The following is a 22,023-nucleotide window of genomic DNA, read 5'->3' as shown; positions in this document are numbered from 1 at the left end:
TGATGTTATCCTTTATAACTGCAATTACATGATTTGGTAAGGTAATTATTTTTTAAGTTTACTTATTTATTTTGAGAGAAAGAGAGAGAGAGAGGGGGGGGGGAGAGAGAGAGAGAGAGAGAGAGAGAGAGAGAGAGAGAGAGAGACAGCCAAGTGGGGGAGGGGCACAGAGGGAGAGAGAATCCCAAGCAGGCTCTGCACTGTCAGCACAGAGCCCGATGCAGGACTTGATCCCACAAAACACAAAATCATGACCTGAATCGAAACCAAGAGTCAGATGCTCAACCAACGAGCCAGCCAGGCACTCCTAGCAAGGTAATTTTTTAACTTCAGTCTTTTTAGAAAAGCTTCCACAAACATTATTTTATGGCCTTGACATTTTGAAACACTTCATACAGTCATCTTTAATTAAAAGTAAAGACGGAAAAGATCTATTTCCAAACATGCAATTCAAAGACAAAAATAGTACTATTTTAATCAATTTTTAGGTACGGCCTTTCCTTAAATTTGACTTTTACAATTTGTATTAATACATTCCTCTATATAGATTTTCATTTATTAAGTATTTTAAGACCCCCAAACTGGATGTGTGTGTTGACGACTAAGTCACTCCAAGTAGATATGCTTCATACATATCATTAATAAACTGAAATATTAAAACCGAATAGTTACAAACTATCATTCTCGAAATTCAAAATCCCTTACTTTGAATCCTGAAAGCATCAGGAGTTAGCAGAATGACCACAGATATTCTTGTGATGAACTACAGTAAAGTCAATGTTCATTTCTGGTCAAATGCTAAACCAAAACCAAAGGTAGTTGCTATGACACTGATTACAACATATCAACCTATATCAACAGCAGCGCTAAACTCCTACATTTTCCCTTGTGATAGAGGACCACTGCACATATGTGCACCAAACAATTTGGGAAATTAAATACACAAGAAAATGTAAGTTGGAAAGTGGTTTGTTCTGGTTTTTCTTTTTTTACTTTTTTCCTACTTTTCTTTTTTTGGGGCCACAGAATACCTTTTTTTCTAAGTCTTTGCTTTCATAAGATCAATGATACAATGACATCAAACCATATTTTCGGTTTCTATTTTCAAAAAATTGTCTTATATAATAATATATTTCATATAAGATTTTATCTCACCTGGCCAGTTCTTTAATTAAATTTGCAATGCGTCTTTTGTCTTCGAGACATAAATCCTTCAATGATGCACTCTTTATTCCTCCCTTGCAGAAATTCTAATACAAAACAGAAAAATCTTTTGGTTAAACTTTGGCTAAAAACAATTTTTAAGACTCTATGAGAAGTCTCTTAAAATTAGCCCAGGAGGTAAAAAATTTCTCATATATCTTTTCTCTGGTGGTACACTCATTACCTGTTTCATTCAAACCTACTATGAACTCAAAACAGGCTAAGGAACTGTCTGTCCAACAGGGGACATCATAATGTTTACACAGAAAAGCACACAGGAAGAACTCAAAAGGCAGAAATGTCCCTGCTGAAATATTAGGGAATATTAAGGAAACAATGTTCCCTTGGTGAATGTCACAAAACAAACACCTACTGGAAGTTACTGAGAACCTTTCCTACATCACAGCCCCTAGGCTGCTTGAAAGCACACTAAGGCTGGCAGCAGAGGCACCAGTTTCTAACCTCTCAGTATATCCTAAAGTTCATTGCACTGGGTACTAGACCAAAGAATAATAAAAGTAGCTAACACATACCTCGTGCTTACTGCATGTCACGAACACTGTAAGTATTTTACACTTACTAATCCATCTCACTTTCACAACAGTGCTATTAGGTAGGTATTATTTCTATTAACAGCGAGGGTACATGTCTTGCCTAGGATACCAACAGTTAAAGTAGCAGAATGAGTATGTGCTCTCAACCACTGAACTATCTCCTCCCTCTCTTGTGCTATAAGAAGTTCTCCCAGTACTTGAACATCAAGTACTTGCACGTGAACATCTTTAAAGCAATGAAACTTAGGGAACCACAAGGAAACTAGAGGTAACATGTAAATGGAAGGAAACTTTGGCATTTGGACAACCACAAAGTAGATTAGTCCAATTTCTTCAGGTAGCCAAGGGTAATCCAAGACCTCTAAAATGAATCCTGGAAATACTGATAGTCTCAGATGGGAAATACTGATAGTCATAGATGGGGAGAAAAAGGAAATTAGATCAAGGAGATGGTAAAAAAAAAAATGAGATGAATTTGGTTTTGGTCAACTCAAGATGCCAGGAGGATAGTCATACAGAAATGTTTAGGCAAGAAGTTGGAAATGTGGGTCTGGCTCTCAAGTCAGAGAAAAATATAAAAGATTTAAACTTCAGCCATACTGTGGGGGCGCCTGGGTGGCTCAGTTGATTAAGCGTCCAACTTCGGCTCAGGTCGTGATCTCGCAGTCCCTGAGGGTGAGCCTTATGTCAGGCTCTGCGCTGACAGCTCAGAGCCTGGAGCCTGCTTCAGATTCTGTGTCTCCCTCTCTCTCTGCCCCTCCCGTGCTTGCTCACGCACTCTCTTTCTCTCAAAAATTAATAAACATTAAAAATTTTTTTTTAAAAACTTCAGCCATACTGTATTATGGATGATGTTTAGATTTTTATTATTTTCTTTATACTTTTCTATGTTCTAAATTTTCCTTAAAATTAAGAAAAAATATTAGTTTTAAAAAATTATCTACAAATCCAAGATAATAAATTAAAATTGGTATTTGAAAGGACAAGATGAGAATCAGAAGGATATAATATTGTGGGAGAAAAAGAAACGTTTCAAGAAGAGTTTGGGGATAAGAGTGGTAAGGAACAAAAAAACTACACAGAATGTGAAAGAAGTCACTCCATTTGGCAATGGAAGAAGTTGCTGAAAACACACGAGAAGACATCTGAGTAGCGGTGCTGTGAGTAGAATAAACAAGAGAAACCCCTGCACGTAGGCAAGAACCTCAGCAGCATTGTGTTTAACGCACTTGAAAACACAAATGTTGTCAACTAAAGAATAAACTGTAGCATATGTATACAATGGAATTCCATAGGCACGGGTTGTTATACTATTAATTGGCTTCCATATTCAAACCCACCCTTCCAGGCTCTGCATTGTGATGCTGAGGCTGAGACTCAGAAACCTTACTTCTTTGCCACATGGCTCTCTGTTAAAATCTGCGAACAGGAAGAACGAGAGGGAGACCAGAGGTTGTCAGAAGAAAAGACACTGTCGTCCCTATTGGCGTCCTGTTCCCACCCATGTTCTGCTCCGCCCCAGGCCCAGAGTGTACCCTGGCAGGCACAGCAGGCTGCGGTTCACAATTTTCCCAGCCCTGGCAGAACCAGCCTTTAGCATGTCTCCTCAGGAACAGCAGTACCACTGAGGCTGGTTCCCCCTCATCCGAAGTCCAGGTTCCAGCTCTCACGGGCCCCTCCGTCAAGCTTCTAGGTGTTAATAACTGCAACTTGCTCTGGCTGTTTTCCTAGCCCGAGAGATGGGAACTGTTTCTTGCAGTTACTGCCTACATGAAATCTTGATGAGGTCTGTTTGCCTTTGCAATTTTCCAGCACCAATTCAGCGGGTCTTTATATTAAACATGCTCAGTTAAAATAACTGACTAAACTCTGATTGAAATATCAGTGAAAATAAAGGACATAATTATATAACATAAGTAAATTTCATGAACATTAATATTAAGCAAAAAAAGCAAATGATGCAACATACTATTAGCTCATTTATATAAAGTTCCAAATACATATAACACTGAACGTTGTTTAAAAAACAATTATGTATTAGACTACATAGGACAAGGGTTGGTAAACTACAGCTGCAAGCCAAATCTGGTTCACTGCCTATTTTTGTAAATAAGGGTTTATTAGAACATAGCCATGTATGTTAATTTATACATTGACTCTCTTCACATTACAGTGGCAGAGTTGAGTAAGTGAGACAGAGACCACATGGCTCACAGAGGCTAAATATTTACCATCTGGCCCTTTACAGAAAAAGTTTGTCAACTCCTGACATAGAAAAACAAAAGAATGATGGGCACCTGGGTCAATCAGTCAGTTAAATGTCCAACTCTTGATTTCACCTCAAGGGAACCAGGTTGGGATTCTCTCCCTGTCTCTCTGCCCTCCCCTGCTCACTCTCCCTCTCTCAAAAATAAATAAGTAAACTTTAAAAAGAAAAGAAAAGAAAAGAAAAGAAAAGAAAAGAAAAGAGAAGAATGATAAACACAAAGTCCAGAATAGGTATTACCAAAGAAGATGACAGAATACAGGAAGGACATACCTCTACAGCCGCGTGGTTTACAAAGGCATCACTGCAATGCAGTGGGGAGAAGAATGGTCTTCTCACTCATGGGTGCAGACCAATAGACTGTCGGTATGGAAAAATGAACTGACCTTAACACGATACACGTAATAATTCCCGATGAGTAGTGGATTTTACTGTGAAGAGTAAAACAATGTGGCTTCTCAAAGAGAGAGAGAACCTGCTGCAAACAGTACAGTTGGCTAAGTGCCTCACCTAACTCCTGCCACACCTTCAGATCCACTGTGGTGTTCACGCCAATGCCAATGACTGGGAATGGCAGAGATGCTAGAACTGAACCATTTCTGCCTGCCAGGGCATCCTTAAAGAACAACATGTGCTCTGGGGTTCCCCATTAGCCTGACAGACACTGCCTCACACTGCAAAGCATTACGAAGTCTGAGGTTTTTCCTAGTCAATATTTCTTCTTTCTTTGTTCTCTCACTGATGCCAGATGTAGAGTAAAATCCCAAGGCTCTCCTTGTGTATCCCTGTTCGCTTTACTCTCTATTCTATGTCAGCTTTTCCTCCACTGAGTCTCTGCCATTTCTACTTTCATCATAGCACCTACTTCCCAGAAGACTTGAACTGGCACCATTACCATTTTGAAACTGTTAATGAATTAAGGGCCTAGCTTTTGGACACCAAAGATCACGAGAACACATATAGAAAAACCACAAGCCGTCATGTTCTCCAAGGAAAAATGCACACATCTTCCTAGTTTTGAGGAAAAAAAAATGCATACACACACACACACACACACACACACACACACATCATTTCTAGTTTTGAGACAAAAATACATCCCATACACTTACATTCCACCTTCCAGGCAAAAAGGAGTAACAGGAACCAACTTATTCCAATGCCTAAAACAACCAAAAAGTCTGACCAAATATATCAAAAAGCAGTTCTCAAACACTGGCTAGCAGGCAGCACAGGAAAGTGATCGCTGAAAGAGGGGAACCAAATAAGATGAGGCATACCATTATCTTAACTCAACTGCCTCTGGAGTTTCCAATGTGCAACGTGGGAAACCCAAACGAAGCCCAGCAATCTCCTCAAGTTGAGAACACAGAGCTAGGCATCCACGAAGGCCAAGGTGTCTAGCGTTTGCAGGGCCGAGTACTGGAGAAGACAGAGCTGCACAGAAAGTGAGCTCCAGGGATCTGCAGAGGGGTCCCTGCACATCAACCACTGAGTACTGATCAGCATACGTTTATGAGGGGACCCACCAAAATCCAGGGAAAGAACAACTCAATGTGAGAATAATTTTTGCAGCTAATACAGTGCCAGGAATAACTCATGCTCCCACCAGCCAGAGTGGAAAACCTTATAATTCTTGCAAAAGCAAGAATACTCAGAAAGGTACTGCCTACAGTAGGCAAAATTAGCCCTATATTAAAAGCTGCTCTGGTGTCATCTTTAAAATCTTAAACCCAAGCTTCAGAAAGATCAAACTACTTCTAAATAACTTAACTCAGTCCCAGAAAAACAGCTCAAGATTATTTATAGAAACACAAAATATTCAAAACTCAAAAAAAGGTATGCTTCACTTTGTTTGGTGGTATCCAATAAAAAACAAGCAGGCAGGTAATGAGGCAGAAAAATACAATACATAATTCGAAAATGGACTCAGTTGAAATCTCCCCATAAAGGACTCAGATGACAGAACTATAAACAAGAACTTTAAAAGTTACTATATTCCATATGCTCAAGCAACTAGAAGACCAAGCCTGTTAAGTAGACATGAAATATATAAATAAAAACAAAAGACTCAGATTGAATTTCTAGAGATAAAAACATGGGCTTATATAAAAAATACACTGAATGAGATAAGTGGTAGATTAGACACTTCAGAAGTTGATTAATAAATTTGAAGACAAAGCAATATAAACTATACATAGATAAACACAGAACAATAGCAACAACAAACTGAAGGAAAAAATGAGCAGAAAGCTGTGGGGTAAGCTTAAGTGGCCTACTGGAGTCCTCATAAGGCGGGGGGGGGGGGGGGGGGGGGGGGAGGGGAGCGGGGGAGACACAGTAATATCTTAATATGTAATGGCTGAAAATTTTCCCAACTTTATGAAAACTATAAACTGTCAAATCGAAAAGGCCCAACAAACCACAACCAAAAGACATATTTAGAAAATTAGTCAAGGTATACTATAATCAAATTGCTTGAAACCAGGGAGAAAACAAAAATCTTAAAAGTAGCCAGAGTTTAAACTCACACATATTAAATGCAGAAGAACAGAAGCAAGGGTGATGGCAGACTTCCCCCTCAAAAACAGTGCAAACCAGTAAATATATGCAATAATATTATTAAAGTACTGAAAGAAAAAAACTGTCAACTCAAATTCAATAACCAGTAAAAATGAAAGTGAAACACAATTGAAATAAAAGAAATCCAAACTGGAAAGGGAGATGTCAAACTATCTCTGTTCACAGATGGCATAATCACACATATAAAAAACTGTAAGAAATTCACCTTAAGAACTATTAGATCGAAATTAGTAAGTGAATTTAGAAAGGTTGCAGGATACAAAACCAAGAGACAAAATCAATTCTATTTCCATACACTAGCGACAAATAATCCAAAAATGAAATTAAGAAAATAATTCCATTAATAATAGGATCAAGGGGCGCCTGAGTGCCTCAGTCCATTTAACGCCTGACTCTTGATTTCAGCTCAGGTCCTGAACTCACGGTTTGTAAGACTGAGCCCCGTGTCAGGCTCCTGTGCTGGGTGTGGAGCCGGTTTAAGATTCTCCCTCTCCCTCTGCCTCTCCCGCCGCTCTCCCCAACTCCCCCAAAAAATAGCATCAAAAAGTATTAAACACTTAATCTTTAGAAATAAATTTAACAAAAGGGATCTTTAGAAATAAATTTAACAATTTAACAAAAGATATGTACACTTTAAAACTGTAAAACATTGCTGAAAGACACTGAAGAACTAAATAAATGAAAAGGTATCTCACATACCATATTCAAGTACTAGAAGACTTGATATTAAGTTGAGAGTACTCTCCAAATTTATCTAAAGATTCATTGCAATTGCTATCAAAATTCAGGCTGACCTTAGTGCAGAAATTGCCAAACTGATTCTATGATCACTACAGAAATTCAAGGGCCCAGAATAGCTAAAATCTTAAAAAAGAAGAACTCAGAGGACTTACATTTCCTGATTCCAATACATAATTCCAAACAGTAATTAGCTTGTATTGGCAGAAAAATAGAAATGTAAAGCAATGGAATAGAATTGAGAGTCCACAAATAAACACTTACATTTACATGGTAGGAGATTTTCACAAGGGTGCCAGGATGATCAGAGGGAAAAGAATAATCTTTTCAACAAATGATGCTGGGACAACTGGATATCCATATGCAACAGAATGAATGTGGGTCACTATATACAAAAATTAAATCAAAATGGATCAAAGACTAAATGTAGCATCTCAAATAATAAAACTCTTAGAAGAAAATATTGTTGTAAATCCTTGAGAACTTGGATTAGGTATTGATTTTTTAGATATGACAGGAAAGCACAGGAAACAAATGAAAACAAATGATAAACTGGACTTCAAAATTAAAACTTTCATGCTTCAAAGGTCACCAATAAGAAAATGAAAGAATGCACAGAATGGGAGAAACTATTTGTAGTTCATAGATGTACAAATAGGGACTTGAAGATGGAATTTATAAAGAACTCTTTTAACTTCCTCAGTAAAATGACAACCCAAATGAAAAGTTTCTGAATGGACATCTCTCTAAAGAACATACACAAATGGCCAAGAAGCATAAAGAAATGATTATTATTAGTCATTAGGGAAATACAAATCAAAACCACAATGAGATACCACTTCATACTCACTAGGAGGGTTGTAATAAAAAGAATAGCTATAAAATGTTGGCAAGAATATGAAGAGACTGTAATCCCCAAACATCATTGGTAGAATATAAAATGGTATAGCCACTTTGGCAGTTCATGCAAAGGTTAAACATAGAATTACGATTTGACCCAGCAATTTTACTTCTAGGTAAATACCCAAGAGAAGTGAAAACATATATCCACACAAAACCTTGTATGTGAATGTTCGTAGTAATGTTATTCATATAGCCAAAAAGCCTAACAGCCCAAAAGTCCTTCAACTGGTGAATGGATAAACAAAATATATATTCAGCCATAAAAAGTAATGAAGTAATAATACATGATACAGCATAGATAAACCTTGAAATCGTTATGCTAAGTGAATGTAGCCAGCCACAAAAGGTCACATATTATAGGATTCCATTTACATGAAATGCCCAGAATAGACAAATCTATAGAGACTAAAGTAGATTAGTGGTTGTTAGGGGCTAAGATGAATAGGGAATGGGAAGTGACTGCTAATACATAATGGAGTTTCTTTCTGGGATGATGAAAATGTTCCAGAATTAGACTGAGGTGATGGATCCACAACTCTGTAAATATACAAAAATGAAACAAAACAACAACAACAACAACAAAACACCCAAACACCCAATGAATTATACATTTTGAAAGGGTAAATTTTATGATATGTAAATTATATATCAATACGAAAAAAAAAAAAGACCGCTGACTATTTAAGCAATATTGGGGGGTTTTACCTATAGAAGTAAAATGTATGACAATATCACAAAAGTCAGGACATAGACTGCTGAAAGGTCCTCAAACTTCTAGGTGAAGTGGAAACTATAACTTAAAATAGGCTGTGATAGGGGCACCTGGGTGGCTCAGTGGGTTAAGTGTCTGACTCTTGATTTTGGGTCAGGTCATGATCTCACAGTTCAAGAGATGGAGCCCTGCATAGGGCTCCATGCCGACAGTATGGAGCCTGCTTGGGATTCTCTTCCCCTCTCTCTCTGCCCTCCCCCACTTACACGTGTGCACACACAACATAAATAAATAAACATCAAAAAAAAAAAAAATAGGCTGTGCTAAGCTAAAGATGTATACTATAATTCCCAAAGCCAGTGAAATAGCCCAAAAAAGAATTATAGTTAATAAGCCCTCCCAAAATATGGACTTAATCCAAAAGCAGGCAATTGTTCAGTATAAAATGCACAAATCATCACATGAAAAAAACACTTTCAACTTTTAATAAGAACTTGCAAATTCAACTACTATTCACATCTCAGTGTAGAGTGGGTACAATGAGGATACAAGTAACACAAGTAGGGCTTTTGGGCTCATCCCAGGTAAATCCTATAGATTTCTAAACATAACGATCAGCAACAAACTAGATATTGGAAATGTACTCAAGAACTGAACTGGGAACCCCTTCTCTAAAGGGGCTCAATAGGAAATATTTTGGCTTTGTGGGCAGACACTATGGTAGCAACTCTACCATTATAATACAAAAGGAGCAATAATATTAAAAGAATAAGTGTGCGTGTATTCCAATACATCTTTACTCACAAAATAGGCAGCAAGGAAATTAGGCCTATAGGTGATACATTGCCAAACCCTGACTTACCCTCTGGCTGAGGAGACAAAATGTAACAAAAAGTAAAATAAAATAAACCTATCAGGTAAGAGTCTACAGCAAAGGAATGTACAGATACTATTACAAAGGCAACGATGAAGGAGGAATCAATGACTGGGCTGTAAAGAGTCTTTATGATATTTTTAAAGTAAAGGAAATAATAATAATGTAGGGGAAATTTTCTTTTAACAAAATTTCTTTCTTATATATAGAGGTTTATCCACCATCACCTAACAAATTCACATGAACAAAAATATAAAGGACACTATTATTAATAAAAGAAAAATTCATTGTCAATTTGATTTACTAACTTCACATATATCAGGATGTAGGTCTTTTGAGACATACCAAGATAATAAATTTTACTTAAGTAAGCCTGAAGGCAAACCTAGACATTTTAGATCAAAACCTTTGAGTAATCTACATACTTTATATTCATACCATGTAAAGTATCCCAGAATCCTCTGTACCTTTTAAGATTGCTTGTAGATTATCTAACGTTCTTTCAAGGACTCTTCTACCATTATCTATCAGATATTGGTCAGCATTTATAAAGATTGAAGAGTAAGGGAAAAAAAGGGAAATTACTGACCTGTTCATCTACCAAGTCTCCTGCACCTTTTAAAGACTCCATGGAGACTGAAGCAGCAGTAACCTTGGAAGTCTTAAGTTTGACATCAGCTTTTGGACTCAACTTGTGTCTTGATCTGGCATTTCCTTCCGTAGAAATTCCTAAGGATTTCCATCAAACAAGATACTAAAATTATACCTTATTCTCTTAAACTCGCCCCCCCCCCCCCGTAAGCACTTCTCCAATATCCCTCCTTATGGGACCCCACAGGGAAAATTCTACTTTATAAACTTCATTTTAAACCTCTTAATAAATAATGAACCATGGAAAGATTATGTTTTGAATACATTTAAGGTTCAACTTAAATATTTTTAAAAGGTGATGTGGAAATTCATAAGTCACATTAAAACTTATAAATCTTAAGATACAGTCAATATATACCTTAATGTAGGGGAAATTAAAAATCTGATTTTTCACATAGTCAGAGTACCTTCAGTGGTTCAGTTTAACACTCATTTAGTAATAACCGGTAAGCTTTAAGGAGTCTATCACATAAACCCTGTATCAAGAAGTTTTCACATTTTTCTTTGAACTATAAAATTTAGTCTATTATTTGTAATATAAAAAAATAAGAATCTCTTGCTCTTTAAGAGATGAAATGAAATGTTCTACAAGTTCATCTAAAGCTTACTTGCCTGACCAGCCCATAAAATAAGGCAGTATTTCAAACCTTAGTAAGGTCAAACCAAGTTGTGGGTTTTTTTAATTACTTTCCAATGAATTGTTCTGCATCTAGTTATATCCGCAAAATGGTCCTACTGTTTTATTTTCTCCTAACACTTAAGAAGCAAAGGAAGCTTACAAAATTAGTACAGAAAACCATACCTGGAACATACACTACTGATTGCTCTTCATCAGAAACTGTGAAGAAGGACATGAAGGAAAATACTAAAAAAGATCGTCCAATATCCAAATGGTGCCTCTGTTCTGTACTTCTGTTATAATTTCTAATTTCTTTTGACCTGGGAATTTATAACTAGCTTTTAAAAACAAAATTAGAAAGCAATGCAACTGAAATAAAATGTAGTAAATTTAATCTTTTAAAGTTCATCTTTACATAGTCCCACTATATGTTTTGTGAAATTTTTGGGAGGTCTTCTTCCATAAAACTTTCACCCATGCTTATTTCCAAGTGAGATATCTTGGAATAATAAATTCTGCTGTGAAGTTCCTTTCATTACCTTTCCTTTTGTAAGCAAGGAGTTAAATGCACCAGTTTGTTTATTATTGGAAAACGGACAAGTTATTTTAGGCATGAATAAATAATTTCAAAATGAGCTTTAGCTCTGAAGAACAAACACTGTTTGAGGGCAAGTCCATCATGCAAACACAAAAAGGTTTTACTCTTCTGCAGTGCATTCATGAAATGTCCCAGAAGCCCTATGATTTAACAAGTAGAAGAAACTGAAGACAAAAAGAACTATTTTGAATTTCAAAAGGAAAAATTTAGAAAGGCTAAGATCATAATAGTGTTATAGAACCAATATAATAAGAAAGCTTTCTTTAGGAAACAAAATCTTATTCAGAACTATATCTAAATCCAGATAAGTCCACAATTTGATAACCTTCGATTACACTTCCGGGAAGTAAGTGTGTAAACAATTTTTTCTAAATGACCTACAAAATTCCTGTTTTCTGTTCTTTCATAAAATGCTTTCTTCTCCGAGATTTCTAGACAAATCAATTATTAAAAATTTCCTTCCAGGCAAAGGCTGGAGTAAAATAGTAGATTTAACAACATGTTTAAAAAAGTCAATATACATCAGTTCAGGGTCACTCCTAGCTATGGAATCTTTTCAAGGAGGCTGATTGTTAAGTGCTCAGAATCCCCATAGGAATTTAGGAATACAAAGGGGGTGCTACTATGTGAGCCGCCAGGTGATTTCCAACAGCTCTCTGCAGCAGCACACAAATACTGCCACAGATTCAAGATTTGCGCTGATAACTAGTGCCTCTACACTTCAAATCCTCTCAGACATCAGGTATGGAGCTCAGAAAATGTTAAGGGGCACAGAAGACAAGTAAACAAACAAAATCAGACCCCACTAGTCTAAGGAAACTGACAGCAGCTAACACGGGAGCAGAGAAAAAATTTACAAATTCACTGACACCCAATCTAAAAAAAGCCTTACAAAATGAAATTACGCGGCCTCTTCAACAGCAAAAACCAAGTCGTTTTTTATATCCCTTGGGACTAGTGCACATAGTAGGTTCTCAATAAATAATCTGCTGTTAGAGATACCCACATGGGAAGGTACCCAAGGGAAAAATATTCAAGATGATTCAGGACAAGCTCCATTTGACAACGTCTTCAATTAGAAGATACAGTAATGATGAATTTGCAGAATATTCTCCAAAGACAACCTATGGAAAGACTAACATAACTGAATCCTGGGAAACACACTAGACTTTCCTAGAACATTCATGAAGAAGACTGCTCACAGCTGGAACAGACCAGCCACTGAGGAACCAGCTCAGCTGCATCATGATTTGGAAGCTCATCAAGTATCTTCTCTCAAACCTGATGCCACCTCCCACATCCTTACTCTGAGCTAATAACTTTGTTTCCTCTTTAGGAAAAGCAAACTGTAGAGATCTTTCATAAGATTTATTTGCAGATGACATATTACATATAGAAAACCCTAAGGACTACAAATAAAACCATAAGAATAAATGAATTCGACAAAGTTGCAAGATGCAAAATCAGTATAAAAAATCTGTCATGTTTCTCTACATGAATAGAAACAGAAAAAGAAGAAAACAATCCCATTTACAACGGCATCCAAAAAGAATACAATACCTAAGAATTTAAAATTTAAACAAGCAGGTGAAAGACCTATACACTGAACACTGTAAGACATTAAAGAAATTGAAGACACAAACAGAAACTTATTCCATGCTTATAAAGTGTAATAATTAATATTGTTAAAAATGTCTATACCAAAGCAATCTACAGATTCAGTGCAATCTCTATCAAAATTCCAATGTGATTTTTCATAGGAATAGAACAAACAATCCTAAAATTTCTATGGAACCGCAAAAGGCCCTAAACAGCGAAACCAATCTTAAGAAAAACGAAGCTACGGACATCATGCTTTATGATTTCAAACTATATTACAAAGTTATAGTAATCAAAACAATGTGGTACTGGCATAAAATCAGACAAAAGATGCCCATGATAGCTACTCTTTTCCTGCTTTTTCTTTATATGTCACCTATAATCATTGGGCATACAACATGTTTTACTTATTCATGACCTCATCTCATCTCACAAAAACGTAAGCACCAAGTGGAGGAGGATTTTTCCCCTGGTTTTGTTCAATGTTATATCCCCTAATGTCAAATGCCCAGCTCGTAGTGAATCGTCTATGAAAGAATTAAAGTGATATTTAATTCTATAAAGAACTAACAACTTTTCCGTGTTGTCTTTCTCCCTTTATCCTGTAGGGATTCAGAACTGATCACCCCAAATATCCACTTTGGCATGTGGATTATTTTGACCAGAAAACAATCAAGGCCCAAAAGACTCAGGAAGAATCCTTGTCCCTGCCACTAATTGCCTAAAAGAATTTAGATGTAGGACCTGCTCCCAGAAGAGAGAATCACCATAAATAACTATGTATAACATAAACTAGGAGTGGTAGATAGGAAGGAATTTAGCAAAGTCTGTTTGTTAAATTCCTTTCTATGTCCCATTGTTTCTATATGGCCCAGGAAACATTTGTTTACCAAACATTTATCCCTTTTCACCTTCCTGTGAATTGCTTTCCTTGCCTTTAAAGTCCCAGATCCCTATTCCCTTCCCCTTAGTTTGGGATGACATACATACCTCATTTCACTTGTCTTTGGAACCTCACACAGATATATAGATTCCCCATATACACGTAATTAAATTTGATTTTCTCCTCTTAATCTATCTCATGTCATTTTAATTCTTAGACCAGCCAGAATTACCTTGAAGGGTAGAGGAAAATGTCAAAATATGTAGGCAAAACCCATTAGCCACATTCATGCTAAATATCTTTTCAAATATAAAAATGCTAAATTAACCTTAACATGGGTTTTAAAAAAAATAAACATAAAAATATTTGAAATTGCCTCCATCCAACCTATCCTTTGTAATCATTGGTAATCTATCTTCATTCAAGAACCCAAATAACTTACTTTCTTCAAATACAAAGTCTGAAAAATATACAAACATATTTCACAGGAAAAGTCAAAGAGACACAGTATATACCAAATGTCTACTGGACCTCTTACTGGGTTCTATGTGCCACCTCAGTTCTACCTCGGCTTCTTTGGAAGTTCTTATCTAAGACAAGTACAGCAAATTAATCCTTAATGCTAGTACCAAACTCCAAATCCCCAGAATTAAAGCAGTAATTAGAAACCAAAAGTACAGAGGAAGGAGCACATCTATCTCAGATCAACAAAAGCTGAAGAAAATAAACTTGGTGTTGCACAGCCTAATCTAACCTTTTTTAGTTTCACTTACCAGCAACACACGTATATGTATGTAATTATCATTGACCCAAATGACTTTCCTGGCTAGTATATTCTCTTAACATCAACATAAAGTCTCTATCTGTAATTGAATATTCAATGGCAGAGATTATAGCTACTGCAATGTTTTGACCAAGTCCTTTACAGTTCATATTTGTTAATATCAAGTTAAAAACACAGTTAATGAGGGGCGCCTGGGTGGCTCAGTCGGTTAAGCGTCCGACTTCAGCTCAGGTCATGATCTCGCTGTCGGTGAGTTCAAGCCCCGCATCGGGCTCTGTGCTGACAGCTCAGAGCCTGGAGCCTGCTTCAGATTCTGTGTCTCCCTCTCTCTCTCTGACCCTCCCCCGTTCATGCTCTGTCTCTCTCTGTCTCAAAAATAAATAAACGTTAAAAAAAAAAATACAGTTAATGATAAAACACTGGAGTGTATTACCCAATCAAATTTAGATACTGCAGAAACATTAATTTCTTTTGACATTACCAGGAACTATACTGAAGAAAAACAGTTTATGGCTGAAGGGGCATATTTTACTTGTAGATTTAACCCATAAAAATGACAACATGGGATACTCACTGTTTACACAGTAGGTATAAAGACATACCTTGTGCCAAACATTACTGCTGAATCATACTGTGCAGGAGATGCAGAACTCATAAGAACAGTAAAAAAAAAAAAAAAAAAAAAAAAAGGTGATGTTCAGTCACAGATGATCTGTCCTCACATGACAGAAACATCTAGGACCAGGAAATTTCCTAGTCACATTTCTCTAATTGTTTAGGCAAAGCATTGAAAAACTTTCTTTTAACAGTGTGAAAAGAATACCAGATTATACATACATTCTTTTTGTTTTTTTCTATTTAAACTTCTATATAAAGCCTATGAGGTGGTCTAGGAAGTCATTAGTGTAATAAAGATCCAAAGACACATGATTAAACCAAATGATTCATAACTATCCTTATACTTTTTAGCAAAGATTCAGTAGCAAATTTATATTTGACATTGCTTTTGTGTCCTATGAAGATTTAAAATGAAAACATCTGAGGCTGGATGATAACTGGGCATTTTATGCAATAGGTGAGGGAAATAGGTAATACTAGTAACCTTGCAATTCATTTCAAATTACGGAATTTCTATCAAATTGAATCACCACTATCTTGCCCATTTGATTTCTACTACTCACTTTGAATGAGAAGATAAGTATTTTACATTAATTTTCAGAGTAAGGGTGAAAAGAGAGAAAAGAGAGAATATAGGACTTCTATGTGAAATAAGGAATAATAACTATATGACTAAGTGAGCATACAGGGCTGCTTAGACCAAGAATACAGTTTGTTTATTTACCTATTAACTTAATTAGTGGCACAGCAATACACTGCCCCCCCCCCCACACACACACCACTTATACCGATGAGGACAATTCCCTTGGTCATAGAGAAAGTTAAGGAATAACCACTGAAACCACATAAGTGGTTATGAAAATGACTACACTAAAAAAAGCACCTTAGAAGCTGCTAACCTTCAAGTATCCATTGCAGGCATAGTGTTTCATGAGAAAAGACTCATCCCAATTTCCTGACTTCCTAATTCAGCCCAGTTCCCAATGCACATATTCTCTTTGCATCCTTCCTGATAAGAAAAAAAAATATTTAATTTGCACAGTGCACTAGTGTGTTTTCATCCACAGTATACGTGCATGATTTTACTTGTCACCCACCTATCAGAGACAAGTGGTAATTATGTTTACAAAGTATTAAACACTGAGCAAGGAATGCAAAGATATCCCTCTCTACACATGACACTGTAATCCTAGTTCTATAACTCAATCAGTAAAACTGATAATATAATTTTGTAAGTTTCACAGGGAGCTAAGTAGAACGTGCAGAAAATGATTCTGCCAAAGTTAATAGCAATGCCTCAAACAATGCTCTATCATCAATCCTAGCAAACAGACAAAAAGACTTGCCTCTGCAGGCACTCAGTACACGGACTGCCCTCTCTTCATGTAACACTTCTCGAACGTGATGTAACTTACTAGGACCAAAGATCAGGCGGGCACCGTCTATCCAAACCCAAGAAAGAATCAGTCTGTCACACGTCTCATCAGTTACTTAACTGGGAACACCACCACAGCGGTAAAGCTCCACAGCTTCTCCACCCCAAAACAACTCAAAAACTTCAATCCTGCCAGTGGGGACTCACAGTCCACATGAAAATCAACACTACTTCCAGCAGCAAAGACTTGCAACGTAACCAGTACCACCAGACCACGTCCAGCCCCAACCTCTCCGAAAATCCCAGCAACAAAGTAAATCATCACTGACAGGCCTTCGAAGTCCGACAAGGTCCTGACTTGCTCCTAACAACGCAGACGAAGGACAGTCCTAAACCAAGACAAAAAGGCTCCCTGTCCAGCCCACACCCTACCCCTCCTCCGCAGAGATTCAGCCGGCCCGAGGTCACCACGGTCAGAGGGACCCTCCCAGCCCCTGGCTGGACCAAGATTCTAGGCCATCTTTCCAAAGCTCACCGCCAAGGAGGGCTGGAAAACCTCAGTGCTGAGTGCTGGAGCTCCAGCCTGGAGACAGAATCTGGCTCCCAGCTACCTAACAGCCAAGTCAGGGGAAAGCCCGGCACCTACACGACGGCCGGAAAGGACGGCCCCGCCCCCAGAGATAGCATGGAGCGTCGCCCCTCCACTCAGTCCCACGCGACCTATCGCCGCGCGGTGGAGGGCGCCGGCGCCCCCTGCCAGGCGGGCAAAGGATACAGTCCCGGCTCCAGAACGCCGCCGCGCCGGGGCGGGAGGGGCCCGCCACGTCCGCCATCTTGAAACAACCGCCACTCGGGGCGTCGCGCCGGGGCCGCCCCGCCCCAGCCTCCAGGCCCAGGCCGGATTGGCCGCACGGCGCAGAGGCCCGCCCCCGCTTGCGCGACCGGCCCCGGCGGGGCGGAAGGGCCCGGGCGGAGGAGTCGCTCTGTCCAGGCGGCGTGGTGTGGCACGACCGCCGGGGCCGCGGGTACGAGCGCCGCACGGAACCACTACTCCCAGAGCAGCCGGGGCCCCCCATCTCCGCCTCGCCGCGCTCTCGGGCGCCGAGCACTACAACTCCCGGCGTGCCGTGAACTGGACGGCCGAGCTTCTGGGGCGGCGTCCAGCCGTCCCGCCCACCCCGCTCGCCCGCTGCGTCCCCGCTGCTGCCCGCAGCGCGCGGAGCCGGGACGCGAGTCATGGAGGAGACGCCGCCCCCAGGCTGCAGCAAGCCGCACCTGGAGAAGCTGACCCTGGGCATCACCCGCATTCTAGGTGAGTGGGGCTGGGTTCCGTGGGGGGCGACTGCGGGAACAGAGGATGTACACTAGAAGCAAGGAGGGGCGTCGCGACGCGGACCCTGTGTGCCAGTGGGCACCGCTGCTGTAACTTCCGTTGTTAAGGAGGAGAGGGGTCCCGGTGCGTGACTAGGCCAACGGAGCGTTTGCCGGTAGTGTGAGGACGCAGAGCTGGGAAGCTTGAAGGTTCCAACCCCCTCCCACTCCCCAACCCAGGGCCCGGGAAGGACGAGCAAAGGCGTGCAAAAGGGAGAGAGCGGGCACCTGACTGAGGGGCCGTTGGGTTTCCGGAGAGGCATTCTTGGCCAAGGAAGTATCCTTGAAACGCAAGCCCTTCCTCTGGTAGCAGAGAGCTGGGGAACTGTGCGTGCAGCCTTCCAGGGCAACAACTCCCGTGCGCCTCCGGGTACCGCACCCCAAGTGGTTGGAAGGAGTCAAGGCTTGTGCCACTGAAAGGGTTAGTTTTTCCTTTATGGAACCTTTACTTAGCACCCGCCACTGTGTTAGACTCAAGGATTACAAAGATGGGGTGGGAGGGGGAGGGGAAGCAAAACACAATCTAGGTAAAAATCAACAGCCTAGGTACCCCTAGAAATGTGAGAGGCGGCCAGTAGTAACCTATTATTGCTCAGAAGTAGCACACAGGAGGAGGTGATTGACCTTACCTGGGGAGTTAAGAAATATGGCCTACAGGAGATGTTGCTAGATTTTGAAAGACAAATTGAAGCTGGCCAGATAACCAAGGAGGAAAAAGCCGAAGCAGGCCAAATGTTATGCTTTGATGCCTTCCCATCGCAGTTTTAATAAAATGCAAATTCTGTACTGTGACCCACAAGTCTGTTCTTGAGCTACTCTCCTCTCTTTCTGACCTTATTTTTACTCTTTCAGCCGCAGTGGCCTCCTTGTGTGTACCTTAAACTCACCAAGCTTGTTCCTGCTTCAAGGCCTCTTCTAGACCCTCCCCTTCTCCCTCCTGCCTCCCGCGCCCCCCCCCCCTTATCTTCTTCTAAATGTCTTTCCCTCACTTCATTCAAATCGCATCAAATATCAGTACCTCAGAGAGGCCTTCCCTGAATGTAACTCTAGTAACGCCCTTCTCTATCATTGTCTTCCCTTATCTTTTATATATATATTTTTAATCCTTGTGGCTTTGTCACTACTTGGAATTGCTTACTTGGCTGCTTTTTTCATTTGCTGGTCTCTTTAATAGAAGTCCACGAGTCTAGGAACTTTGTCTTGTTCTCCCTGGGGTTCCCCAGTGTCTGTGGTAAATGCGCAGTGAGACATGAAACACTATCATATGTTTGGGAGAAATGGTGAACTTTAGAAATGAAGTTGTAGAATTGGGCAAGGAGAGATCTAATCATCAAGCGCAACCATATCCTATCTCCTCATTTAAAAAGTTACTTTCTTTTGATTAATCTATTCAAGTCAGGCCGGCTAAATTTCCCTTAAGCTGTCAGTTCAGTTTAAAGCCCTAAATAATTAAGTAACTGTCAACATTTCAAGTTTAATTTCTACATTTAGTATATTCTATCTGTTATTAAGCATTTCAGATGTCTGACACATCTGGTAACACAAGGCAAAACCTACCTAAGGAATTAAACTACTCTGGTAATTAAATTTATAGTGAAGCTGGTCTCCCATCAACAGTGTAATGCTCTTTGTAAATTTAACCACAACCTCATAATTTCGGTTAATCACAAGTCAAATATCAATTATATTTTTATTTTTTTCACATTTGGCTTTTGTTTTAAAAACATATTAAGAGGATTTTAAAAAAACAAGCTGGCTGACATCCGTGGTGGGTGTGAGGTAAGCAAAGTACCATACCAAAATCTGCTCCCTAAATGTTGTGTGAAATGTTGTCCATAACTATGACAATTCTATCCAGTTCCAAACCCAACATTATTTAAAGATAGAGAATGCCAAAAGTGCAAAATAACTATGAGTAAAAACAGAAAACAACAACAAATCCCAGCACTGTTCCAGTGCCAGTTGCTCATTGCTAGAAGATTCTGTGGCAAGCAAAGGCAGACCCAGAAAGGATGCCAGCAAAAGAGGCTAGTTAGAAAGGATGCCAGCAAAAGAGGCTAGTTGGAACAAAGATTAAAACCTGCCCCAATCTGAAAGTGCAACAGTAACAAGTGGTAGAACAGAGTAGGGCTGCAGTAAAGTGACTTCAAAGTAGGCGCTATCTAAAGGGTTGGCCATACAATTTAAAGGGACCGTATTCCAAGTGCATGTATTCTAGAGAAGAATATGTGCAAAATGGAAGAGTTTTTTTGACAATTGATAATAAGAGGACAAAGATAAAGGAAAGCTCACATCACTCCCCTATACACAAAAAAACTGCTAAAATATCTGGACTTTGCTTCAACTGACTGGAAACTGTCATTAAAGTAGACATCTTGTTAAACACCACAGTTTCACAAAATGGACAAGAGAAAAGTAGAACCCGTAGAGAATTAATGCTGAAGTCAGGAAATGAAATGCTAAACAATCAACTGAGGGAAAAAAAAATTTTTTATGATGACAAAATGTTTTCCTACTCAGTGGAACCTGGAGTAGGCAAATGTTACATTTGATAACAGATGATTATACATACAGTGTGAAAAATGATCTGCATGAGATGCAACAAGATCAATTACAGCTGACCTTTAAACAACACAGATTTGAACTGTGTGGTTAATTTATACCTGGATTTTCTATAGTACAGTAGTTGAAATGTATTTTCTCTTTCTTATGATTTTCTTAACATTTTCTTTTTTCTAGTTTATTTTAAGAATAGAGTATATAATACATATAACATACAAAATGTGTGTTAATTGACTTTATGTTATCAGTAAGGTTTCCCATAGTAGGCTATTAGTAGTTAAGTTTTTAGAGTCAAAGGTTATACACAGGTTTTCAACTTCGTGGGGGGGGGGGTGGTCAGCATCCCGACACCTAACCTCTGTGTTAACTCAAGGTTCATCTATATAATCTATATTTCTCCATCCTAAACTTCTCTACTTTTTTTTGTAATTCTTTTTTTATCATTTTATTTAATTTATTTACTTATGTTCATCATGATAAGTGTACTCTTTAATCCCCATGCCAATTTCCCCCATTCCCCTATCCACCTCCCACCTGGCAACCATAAGTTATTTCTCTATAGCTAACAGTCTGTTGGTTTGCCTCTTATTTTTCCCTTTTGCTTGTTTGTTTCTTAAATTCCACACATGGGTGAAATCATAGAGCATTTGTCTGTCTCTGACAAACTTATTTTCTTCTATCCATGTTGTTGCAAATGGCAGCGTTTCATTTTTTATGGCTAAATATTCCATTAGGTGTTTTATATGTATATATATATATATGTATATATATATATACACATATATATATATGTGTGTATATAAATATATATACACATATATGTGTATATATATGTATATAAATATATATACACACATATATATATACACACATATATATACACATATGTATATCATGTCATCTCTATCCATTCATCAATGGACAATCACTTGGGCTGCTTCCGTGTCTTGGCTATCGTAAATAACGCTTCAGTAAACGTGGAGGTGCATGTATCTCTTTGAATTAGCATTTTTGTATTTTTTGGGTAAATGCCCAGTAGTGCAATTACTGGATTGCAGGGTAGTTCAATTTTTAATTTTTTAAGGAACATACTGTTTTCCATACTGTCTGTACCAGATTGCATTCCCACA

At 38.7% G+C, this 22,023-nt stretch overlaps 2 protein-coding genes across 14 annotated transcripts in view; one reads left to right on the top strand and one right to left on the bottom strand.

Annotated features, from left to right (window-relative positions):
* The window catches only part of KIAA1328 (KIAA1328 ortholog), a 362,834-nt gene extending 344,761 nt beyond the window's left edge, over positions 1 to 18,073 (bottom strand). For 3 of the 10 annotated variants that reach the window (XM_047827396.1, XM_047827398.1, XM_047827400.1), the window contains exons 1-4: positions 17,736 to 18,073; positions 11,287 to 11,322; positions 10,423 to 10,562; positions 1,156 to 1,250 (exon numbers count right to left, since the gene is read on the bottom strand). In XM_047827396.1, the coding sequence (XP_047683352.1) occupies positions 1,156 to 1,250; positions 10,423 to 10,562; positions 11,287 to 11,322; positions 17,736 to 18,036 (572 nt within the window). In that variant the 5' untranslated portion in view covers positions 18,037 to 18,073. Of the gene's footprint in view, positions 1 to 1,155; positions 1,251 to 10,422; positions 10,563 to 11,286; positions 11,424 to 14,290; positions 14,416 to 15,569; positions 15,587 to 17,495; positions 17,685 to 17,735 lie in introns of those variants that run through there. The other 7 variants (XM_047827395.1, XM_047827399.1, XM_047827401.1 and 4 more) reach the window with 6 other exon arrangements.
* TPGS2 (tubulin polyglutamylase complex subunit 2) overlaps positions 18,057 to 22,023 on the top strand; it is a 69,341-nt gene continuing 65,374 nt past the window's right edge. The window contains exon 1 of one of the 4 annotated variants that reach the window (XM_047827410.1): positions 18,057 to 18,272. In XM_047827410.1, coding sequence (XP_047683366.1) covers positions 18,197 to 18,272 — 76 coding nt within the window. In that variant the 5' untranslated portion in view covers positions 18,057 to 18,196. The remainder of the gene's footprint in view (positions 18,273 to 22,023) is intronic. The other 3 variants (XM_047827408.1, XM_047827407.1, XM_047827409.1) reach the window with 3 other exon arrangements.

This window comes from Prionailurus viverrinus, chromosome D3 (genome assembly GCF_022837055.1).
Source record: "Prionailurus viverrinus isolate Anna chromosome D3, UM_Priviv_1.0, whole genome shotgun sequence".
NCBI classification, from domain to species: Eukaryota; Metazoa; Chordata; class Mammalia; order Carnivora; family Felidae; genus Prionailurus; species Prionailurus viverrinus.
The sequence above is the reverse complement of the archived record's forward strand: the minus strand, read 5'-3'. Positions and strand labels throughout refer to the sequence as shown.